The sequence below is a fragment of the Ischnura elegans genome, chromosome 5 (genome assembly GCF_921293095.1).
Source record: "Ischnura elegans chromosome 5, ioIscEleg1.1, whole genome shotgun sequence".
Taxonomy (NCBI): domain Eukaryota; kingdom Metazoa; phylum Arthropoda; class Insecta; order Odonata; family Coenagrionidae; genus Ischnura; species Ischnura elegans.
This window is the reverse complement of record NC_060250.1, coordinates 52,277,531-52,288,547: the sequence shown is the minus strand read 5'-3', so window position 1 is coordinate 52,288,547 and position 11,017 is coordinate 52,277,531. Positions and strand designations below refer to the sequence as shown.

Here is an 11,017-nt window from a genome sequence, read left to right as displayed (position 1 = left end):
GAAATTATTTGTGAATTCAACCTAAAAGATTCTGTTTTATGTTTTTATTTTCATTGTCATTTTATTTTCAAAGCAGGTAATAATTTTCTGCAGACTTACAATTTTACTTTTTTTCGTTCATGCAGTTCAAAGTATATTAATTCGCCAACTTTTTTCAGAATAATTACTTAGTAAAGGGTCAATATAGTTCTGATGCATTTATTTGTACGAACTGCTATTTTTCACGAGTAGATTGTTGCATTTACTGACAAATTCATAATTTATTTATCAAATATACACCTTACAAATCATCTTTTGCCAGGAGCAACTCTTGCGTGATTTTTGACGCAATTTAGCTCTTTAATATTAGTTTTGATTTTTCGTCCTCTCCTAAGCTTATTCTGCTCAGCATTATTTGACTATTGAAAAATTTTCTGTTTTTGAATTTTTATGTTTAAAATTAAGTGACACCTTTTAAATGAATGGTGTGAAGAAGAAACAAAGTAACGGGAAAATTTTTTTTCATAGCCATTTAAATCCTCCACACTTCAATTACATAAGATATATTCGATTACGTAAGGGTGCAATACATTTTGTAATTTGGCCGACGAATTCAAATGAAAGTGTATCCAGCATGTCTATTCGTTAAGCTTATATTTTCCTGAAGTTATTTAGTTAGGCATATTCATTTCGTCATTCGCCAGTAAATTGCGTGATGCATAAACTTCAAATAAAAACATTCTCAATACTTAGAATTAAGTTAGTTTATTAAATCGTTTTTTTTTCGTAAAATTGCAAGCTGGTAGGTGGCTGTATATGTGGTCACCAGTACCCAACTCAGTCCGGCCAGTTGCTCTGGTCCAATTCCTTATCTTTGCTATGCACTCTTATTGGCATGAACTGCATGAGTATGCACAAGTAAGTGATTATAGCCGCAAACATCTGTAATTGAAAAATTTAATTGGATTAAAAATAATTTGATATTAACAACGGTACAGGTACTAAAATAAAATCTGAAAGTGCTCCCAGAGTGTTATTACTACGGGGAATGTAATAGAAAAAGATTTAAGAGGAATGAGGCCATTGTATTCATTAGGGTACCTCTGCCATATATCATCGTCATATTTAATTTCTCCGTTAATAACAGTGTTAAAACTTTAAAAATTACCGATACAGATTTGATATATTATATTTTGTGAACGAAAAAAGATATTTTAAGTCAATTTTTTCATGAGGGAAGTTTGACATTGTAATTTTAAGCTGTTACACGAATATAAATTAAATAGTACCCTGCATATCTATTTCTTGTTCTGCACGATTTCATTTTCCTGAATTGTTTAAATTAATTTAAATTAATAATAATAAAATTAATTTCCTGAATTATTTGAATTAATTATCCATTTATTACTTACAATCATTTTATTTAATATCATCGTCATCCCAAAGGGATACTTGTCGTTACTAATTGTGGGTTACTGTATTTTTTTCTCATTCCAATTTCGTATCAGTCGTTTTCAGTGTTACAGAATAATCTAAACATCTTTAAGTAATTGCAAAAATTCGAATGGATGGTAGTGAATACTCAAATTTAATCAAAGTTATCTTTTACTCACACGATAATCATGACCAGAAATGGATAGTTATTAAAGTATAGTAACCAGGTACAGAGGTATGTGAGATGAACTAGCATGTGATTTCAGAGGAAAGAATGGCTTTTTGACTGAGCATTTTCATTTATGTGAAAAAACTGGAAAAATGTCCATTTTTATAGACATTAAAAACCATATTAAATATCTTACATCGCCAAAGCATCACGATTACCATAAAAAGGAGTAGTTTATAAAAAAAGCTCGTTTTATTTTAACTAGTGTTGATGTGCAATTTCATGAGGATTATTTGAGTTAAATAATTTTTTTATCTCTAAATGTGCAAAGTAATAATTCTAGTATCATTAAATTTCATCCATCAAGCTCTCCATTTGAGAAAGTAGGTGAGTCAGAATTTGTCATCTACATTGTATTATTTAATTTTCATACCATTATTGTGCTTATGTATTTAATTCTCCAACAATATAGCATTTCAATTATTTAAATATGAAAAAAGACTTCAAAGCTTTATGTAGTAAATAATTACCAACCGATTTTAAAACCGTACAATCTAATCGGAACACCCCTCCAGCAGACAAGTATAATTTTCCATGGTACATTTGGCTGATTAGAATCTGCACCTGAAACAATACAAAATTATTAGAGATAGTATTTATTTAAGATATGAGCAAAAGTTTCCACTATGCCCATATATTATATTAGCTCTATAGAAAAAATTCTCTTTTTTTACCAGTGTCAAAAATATTTTTCCTCTTTCAATTTTGAGTTATAGTGCAATTTATCTGTAGTTGAAGGTTTCGTTTGTAATATTTGCGAGACTATTTCTGTCAAGAATGTATTTTTTGGGCATTTAAATGATAACGTGGAAAATATCACTACCTTTTATTCTTCCTTTATAATACTGTATATTTTACTAACGGAATGTAGCGAAATTATCCCCTTCATTAATATAACTTCATATTAGGTGCATACCAGTGGCGTCATGGTTCCGGAACGCCCTGGAACGCCGTTCTGGCTCTGGTTAACAACAGTCATAATAGTCAAATAACATCAATGTTTTTAACTCAAAATTTATAATTTATACATTCGTAACCAATGCAAAAAAATTGCCATGAAATTTAAATATAAATTGCAATAAAAGAACACACAGAGCGATATTTCACTATTTAAAAAATGTTTAGGAAAGTGCGTTTCAGCACGGCTAATTTCGCCATGACGTCACTTGTGCATACTAATATGCATCCGAGTGTTACAAGAAAAAATTCGTCATATTAAATCTCATCATCATCATCATGATTAGTCAACAATCCTAAGATTGGTTTGACGCAGCTCTCCATTTCTCCCTCCTATCCGCTAATCTTTTCATAGCTACATATTTCTTCTCTTTTACATCCTTTATAACCTGTCCTATATAACTCATTCGGCGCCGTCCCTTGCCCTTTTTCCCTTCCATTAGTCCTTCAACGATTGTCTTCATCAGACCATCGTGCCTCAAAGTGTGGCCAACTAAGTTGTCCCTTCTTCTGCTTAATGTTTTTCGGAGGCTTCTCTTTTCTCCCACTCTTCTTAGCACTTCCTCGTTACTCACACGGTCAATCCATTTTATCTGCATCATTCTTCGATAGCACCACATTTGGAATGCTTCCACTCTTGACTTCTCTGCTGCTGTCAACGTCCAAGCCTCGCTTCCGTAGAGAAACATACTCCATATGTAGCATCTGATGAATTGTTTCCTTACTTCTATGCTAGTATTTTCAGCTGTAAGAAGATTCTTCTTTTTGTTGAAAGCCCTCTTAGCCTGCGCTATTCTACTGTGTATTTCTTTCTTGCTCCGTCCATTGCTGGTAATTCGGCTTCCCAGGTAAGAAAACTCGTTCACCTCTTCAAACTTATGCTTTCCTAGGTTGATGTTTGTTTTAGCCTCCTCTCTTTTGCTGCAAACTAATAGCTTAGTCTTCTTTTTGTTGATTATCAGCTGATATCTGGCCATTGTCCTTTCCATCTTTGTCAACGTCTTCTTTAAATCCTTCCCTGTCTCGGCTATGACTGCTATGTCGTCAGCAAATCGCAGCATGCTAATTTTTTCTCCGTGGATATTGACACCCGAAGCTTTCTCCTTAATTTCATTGATGGCTTTCTCTATGTAAACATTAAAAATTAAGGGGGAAAGCGCACAACCTTGTCTCACCCCTTTTCTTATTCTTGCTTCTGCACCGTTTGGTCCACATTTGATCACAGCTACTTGGTTTTTGTACAAACTATGAATAATTCTACGATCATTGTAGAGTACGCCGATTTCTTTCAGAATTCTAAGCATTGAATTCCATTCCACGTTATCAAATGCCTTCTCTAAATCGACAAATTCTATGAAAGTCGGTTTGTTTTTCTCCAATCTCTTCTCTATGAGCATCCTAAGAGCCAAAATTGCTTCCCTTGTGCCCCTGCTTTTCCTAAAAATGAGCCATTCCGGAATTAAATCAAAGTATGCAATGGAATGTTAATGGAATTCATTACTATCCTTGACCCCACGAATTTTACCACATTTTGCTTTACAGGATTGCCAGTACGTATGACTCCACTGATGGCAACAAAATTACTCCACGGGAAGATTTATGTACATAAATATGTACCGGTAATCTATTTACAATCACAATCAGAATAATTTCGGATGAAAAAAATATGTTGAAAGACCTAACGTAGCGTTATTTGATCGGAAAGAAGGTCGTTTTATTACTAAAATATAATTTAAGACTAGCTGACCCGGCGAACTTCGTACCGCCTAACAATCAATGACCTTACAGTTTACTTCCACCATTTATTAATCAAGAGCGGCTGTATCGTTTTTAATCATGTTTAATTTATTATAATAAAATAAGGATACAAATTCAATAAAACTACGTAAATGAGTACCAAAATTGCTTGTCAGAAAGACATTTTCTTTATTGAATCTACATAAGGTGGATCGGAGCACGTTTACGCGGATTTTTTTCAACAAATTTTCTTACGTTTTAGCTTAAGAAATTTTGGGCATTGTGGTTTAATAAAGCAGTTCATGAAATAAAAATTATACGCATTCATTATACGCATTGGTTATTTGCGTTATTAGCTGTAAAAAAATGTTTTGGGTCTGTTGCATACACTTGGTCCATTCAGGGGGGAGGTTGATACAACCCCAGACCGACGCTTGACTGATGCTCAAAATCGTGCAAGAAAAGCCCCTATGAGGCAGCATTCCCATTAAATGACTTAGGGCACGCCAGTTTTAGTATCTCTGTTTGGAAAAAATGCACTGCGTAAACGTACTGCATGCGTAAACGCACCACGGTGAGCCCTACACATTCGGGTTTAATGTCTTGCGTCAAGCACCTTCTGATAAACAACAGTTTTTGTTTTGTTATCAGGCGCAAGATGAAGCGGATGAAGCTAAATAAATATATGAAGCAAAGCAGTGACGCAGCGAGGGGAGGTTTTGGGGGATAAACCCCCCCCAAGAGCTTAGAGAATTTTTTTATGAAAGATTTTGTTATTAATATTGGGGGGACGGATGACTAACAAACAAAATATATTTATCTATTCACACAGCCGCACAACCCACTATTTTGAACCATTTATCTTAAAAAATGTCTGGTGGAAGTGCCCCCACACTTCCCGCTCACCTTAGCGAGTTTTCTATACCCTACAGACCCGTGCTATTAGCTGCGCCCAAAACCCCCTATCCTAGCTACGCACTTGAAGTGAAGGAAGAAATACAGAGGATGGCTTATCGACTTGTGAACATAGCACGTTAAATTGACCATGAGAAAATCATGGGTTTTCATTAGCACATGAGCACAAACAACACAAAAACTGAAAGACTGACCATACGATTTTTTAATCGTTATCACGAATGCAACACGAATTGGAAATTGAATACCTTTAAGCTCAAAAGGACATATGAGTTGAGATCATGGAATCTACGGAATAAGGACTTCCTAACCTTTAAATTTTCCTTTGAGTAAAGTTGCGTGAATCATATTCATTACCAATTATTTTAATCACCACGCACGTTCCGTTGGATAGTTATGGTTGGTTTAGGCTTCGAAAGATCATGAACACAGAAACTACATTTTTCTGTAAATCGTGCCTTGGTAAGCCAGGTACGTTCAAGTATTCAGATAGATAGTTGGTGATTTCGTCTTCGTTTGTTACACATTTAAAAGATTCGAATTCATGCAGAGTACGAACTTTTGAATTTACCTCGTTTTAGTCATCCACATCTTCGTTCTTGCTCGCTACTCGATTCCTCGACAGGAACACGGACATTACCGTTTGTCAACAATTGCTTGGAGATTTGTTTACAAACACGGTAGTGAAGTGTCAACTCGAGCTGGGCCACGGCTGGGCTTACAATTAGCTCGAATTAAATTTTTTAAATGCAATTTCAATTTAATTAATATTTTGAATATATTTAGAAATTAAAATGTTATATTGTTACTAAATTCAGTTATTAAAGTGGTAAAAACAAAACAAATTATTTAATTTGTAGTTTTGACCGACTTATCAATTGTTGTGTTACTATAACTCCTAAAAGCATGTCCATAGGAAATAGATGAATTTTTTTGTGAAATTATCCTTTTTTTAATGGCCTATATGTTAACCCCGCCTGAGACGAATCCAAAGAACCAAATTTCATTGAAATCGGTGCAGCCGTTCTCGAGTTATAAGTGTTCTAACTAACACGATTTTCGACTTTCTTTTATATATATATAGATAATACAATATCGTACCTACAATATACTTGTTTCATATTTCTTGAAAAAAAATAGCGAAAAAAAGGGAATAATTTCCTTCTTATTTTCTCCGATAAATATACTGTACTCGTCACAATAAGTACAACATGTAAGGTACAATACAAAACAGAGCATCGCGACTGAAATTAATAGACAAGAATGATTAAGAATTAACTATTAAATTAATCGGGAACTGAATTAATCAATCAGGAACTGGAAATGAAGCCATTCTTGTATTAGTTAAGACTATGCAATGGAATAATGGTAAAAATTCATTACTTTCTTTGACCCTAAAGATTTTACCACGTTTTGCATTATATGATTTTTTCCATATTTTGTTCCATTCAATTCTTTCGCATTAGATATAACTCTAAGGTAAATTTTGAATTATGAATTTTTACTCTGGGTGATGGCCAACGGAAATTCTATCATTTGGATTTCCTACCCACCTCTCGCCTGGTGTTTCTGTCCTTCGATCTGAGAAGAAGCTCCATCGCCAGGTATCGCGATCTTTCGTCCTGCGAACAAAAATTAAATAAGAACCATATCCATAAAGATTTCGCTGAAAGTAAAATATAGTAACTTGAATTTTATTCACTGATTATAATAAATTTTAGCATCTGCCCGTAAAGCAGAAGGTCCGTGGTTCGATTCCCGGTTCAGGTCAAATTTTTCCATGTGTTTTCGGCCTTCAACTCCTTCCCTACTCATTTTCTCCTTGGCTGATGAAGTGGCTACAGCTACGAAAGTCTCCCAGTTGTATTTTTCGTGTGAGTGTTTCCTTTTTTTGTGTCTATGTATATATTCATATATAACAGATATGTGTGTGATTAGTAAAGGCACCAGCGCACATCAGAAGTTTTCAATGAATATTTGAAATGAAAACCTTTTGTGGAAATTTTCAAAATTAATGATACATATCCATTTCATTGAAAAGTTGTGTATAACCATAATCAGTGGCGGATCCAGAGCAGGGACCAGGGGGGTCTAAGTGGGGGTTAAAACTTCAGCAGTAGTGAGGGTCAGAAAAGAAACACCATTCTATATAGTATAAATTGGATACTCAAGGGGGGGTCTATAGCCCTCTTAGCCCCCTCCATAGATCCGCGACTGACCATAATGTATCATATGTGATACATGTTAAAATGTTTCCTTAAAGATTAAAAAATAGGAGAAAAAAGCAATTAAATGGTAGCAATTGAAGCTTTTTTTTATATATTTTATGAAGAAAAAACTTTTTTTAGCACGTATAGTGGAACATGGATAGCTCGAATATCAAAGGACCAGTTAAAAAATTTGAATTATTCAAAAATGCAAATTAAGAAGTTCTCAATAAATAGGTCCAAAAAAATAAAATTCACATTTACAATCAAAACTATTCATTAAATTGACACTCTTGAAATATAAATATTTTGATTAACGCCTGCTAAAAATATTTAAGTAACCTTAAAGCAGGATTATTTATTCCAACAAACTAAGAAGTAAAGCATGGTAACATTTTTATTCTAACCTTAAAATGTCATCAGCAACATCTGAACTTCTGTGCACTACCAACTTCACTCGTAATCCTAAACATTTAGACAAGATGTCATAGCATAATAAACTGCATAGAATCATAATAACCAAAGAGATTAGAAAAATTCGTTCAATTGTATTAGGCTCAACTATGTGGAAGTTAATACTCGGAAATGAAAAGGATACTTCGTTGTATGATCTTAGGTTTTCCCGGCGTATATGTTGCAGAAAAGTTTCTCGGGTTTTCCACCGGTCGATGTCGTCCATGTCTCCCGACGTTTCGATCCACGACTTGCTGATCATCCTCTGGGGATCTTCCGAATGCCGTTATTCGAAATTTTTCCAGTATATATACACCCCACCCGAGGTCAGGTGTAACCTGATTGGTTCACGCGTGCTGTGGTTTTCCCGCCATTTTTGTTGTATATAAGAGATTCGGAATATATAAGGGAAGGGAATATTCAGAGTATATAAGGGCACGGCATTCGGAAGATCCCTTCGGAAAAAGAAAAGGAGACTTCGTTGTATGATCATAGGTTTTCCCGGGGTATATGTTGCAGAAAAGTTTCTCGGGTTTTCCACCGGTTATAAGGGATCGGAATATATAAGGGAACATTCGGAATATATAAGGGAAGGGAATATTCGGAGTATATTAGGGAACGGCATTCGGAAGATCCCCTGAGGATGATCAGCAAGTCACGAAACGTCGGGATACATGGACGACATCAACCGGTGGAGAACCCGAGAAACTTTTCTGCAGGAGACTTCGTTGATTTCCACTGATTTATTTCGCCCGTACGATATGTTTCGAACCATTGAGGTCATTATAAAATACAAAAAATTTGAATGGTAAGCAAACATACATACTCCTTCCACTCTCTCCCCATCCCCTTCAAAGAGTATATATGTTTGCTTACCATTCAATTTTTTTGTACTTGATAATGACCTCTATGGTTCGAAACATGTCGTACGGACGAGATAAATTAGTGGAAATCAACGAAGTCTCCTTTTCATTTTCGATTAGAAAAATTGAATACGTACTTTAATGACTAACAGAATATTTATACTTTATAATTTACACCTCAATTTGACACACCAAAAATTCGAATTATCCACGATTTTTAGCATTGTTTGAATACAAAATTCTAGGTACCAATAGAAATATTCGAATTAAAGAATATTTAGAATGATAGAAGTTCAAATTATCCATGTTCCACTGTATTTTGAAATTCGTGCAGTTAAGGGTTACAAGTTAAGAGTAACATGTGCCTGAAAAGATGGACTTACGTATTTCAGGAGATCATCTGATTGAAGCAGCACCTTTATCGTGATCGCCTGGTATGACCCCGTCCACGTCAAGAAATCAATTAATATGTAGCGCGGAGTGGCGATAAGGTCATTGCTCATATGTCCATCGAGGAACACGTGAGCCATCATTGTTATCGTCACGAACGAGGTGAACCAGAATGCTAGGAAGAAAGCACCGTACAATTTACTAACTGCCTTGTTGAGAGAAAGCAATCTTAACCTGTACAACGCAATTTGCACGACCTTGTATGCTTCATCTTTTGTTGCTGAACACTGGCGAAACTTATATGATGCAGGGTTGCGTCTGGAATCGTTCATATTTATGTTGAGCTTACATCGTTTCCGAGTCTTCGAGCTGTCCACCATCTCTATCACCTCCTCCAGGCGATGATTCAGGATTTTTGCCTTCAGAGTCAAAGCTGTAATAAGTGTGTCGAAGTGAAGGGCTGTTACCACCGACACAACAGTTGCCCACATGCCAGCATACGCCAGCCAGGGATTGGCGTGATGAAACTCCCCGTCCAGATCTAAAGATTCGTTGCAGAACAATACGACTAATTGGGTAACGCTCATCATCGTGGTGTAAGTGCTTGATTTTCTCAGGGCACCCAATGTCTTTGATGAACAAAACTCCCCCCCATCATCTTGTGACTCCAGATCACACAGGATCTGATGATAAATTTCTCTCCTCCAGATGGGTATTACGTAGCTGAATAGCCCAGTGAACAGTAAGACGAGGTATCAGATCGCTTCGAGGAGGCGTATGAACCCCGTTTTCTGTGAGATTGATCCAGGGTACATAAAATTCTGAGATACTAACACTGCCATAGGAATCATGATGGAGAGAATGGATAGAACATTTTCCAGTATCAACCTTGTAGAGAGAGCTTCTCTCTTGTCTTTCTTTGGGTAGCACGGCGCTACGCCTGTTAATCGGCTAACATAAAATAATATTCTCAATGCCCAATAAATGTTTTTGCCGTTCTTGGTAGCAAACATTTTCATCTTTCACTGGACTTCTTTTCTAAAATCAGTTTGACTGAGCCAGAAAGCTTATTGTTTCCGAAATAAAAACCACTTCCACTATGATAGCAGCTATGAATGGTATTTATATAGTGGTAATAGAGGAACAAGAATGCGTTTTACAACAATCTAGATGGTTATTTCCATAGCTCCAAATAATTGGATGGCCTCCATGATCTTCAATACTACGAAGCTGTGCAACACTGTATTTACTCCTTAATGGCCAAGTATATATTTATTAATAATAATGAACGCGTTTTTGCACCCTAATGCTAATGCTTCAATCTTGCAGAATGAATACTTGCAATTTTCCAAATTTCAGGAATAGAATTCTATGAGCCTTACATTTTCTTTCTGTTATCGTTTCCTATTTTTCTACCAGTACTCCACTGTGATTGCAGCTATAATCGGTAATGGAATAGTGGTATTGAAGGAGCAAGAATGCCTTTAATAACAATCTAGGTAGTTATTTCCAATGCCCCAAATAATTGGATGACCTCCAGGATCTTCAATCCTACGAAGTTGTACAGCACTGTAATTATTCCTGAATACATATTTATTAAGAATAACGAACGCGTTTTTGCAACCTAATGCTAATGCTTCAATCTTGCAGAATGAGTAAATATGGCGTTAAAACAGATGATTGTTACCCGTTTTGGCCATTATGTTATCAAGTCACCTGTCCACGGCTTGGAAAACTCTTGAGGATTGTAAATGAGGGAAATGACTGAAAAAATCTAGTTTTTTTCTGTTTTCCCTTCATCCACACTCTCATTAATAAAACAAATGGATTAAAGGCTTTCTGAAAGCTGAAGA

General features: G+C 35.5%; 1 protein-coding gene across 1 annotated transcript; it reads right to left on the bottom strand.

Moving 5' to 3' along the window:
* Nucleotides 1-816: 816 nt before the first annotated feature.
* Nucleotides 817-9,754, bottom strand: LOC124159690 (putative gustatory receptor 28b). Its single transcript, XM_046535599.1, has 4 exons — nucleotides 9,158-9,754; nucleotides 6,805-6,873; nucleotides 2,117-2,206; nucleotides 817-921 (listed from the first exon to the last, which is right to left on the bottom strand). The coding sequence occupies exons 1-4, from the start codon at nucleotides 9,752-9,754 to the stop codon at nucleotides 817-819; spliced, it is 861 nt and encodes a 286-aa protein (XP_046391555.1).
* Between the last annotated feature and the right edge of the window lie 1,263 nt (nucleotides 9,755-11,017).

Coding starts and splice junctions, on each gene's coding strand:
- LOC124159690 (XM_046535599.1), bottom strand. CDS start 9,754: ATGATGAGCGTTACCCAATTAGTCGTATTGTTCTGCAACGAATCTTTA. Junction 6,874..9,157: donor CAGATGATCTCCTGAAATAC/GTAAGTCCATCT, acceptor TTTTGTTCGCAG/GACGAAAGATCGCGATACCT. Junction 2,207..6,804: donor ACAGAAACACCAGGCGAGAG/GTGGGTAGGAAA, acceptor GTATTGTTTCAG/GTGCAGATTCTAATCAGCCA.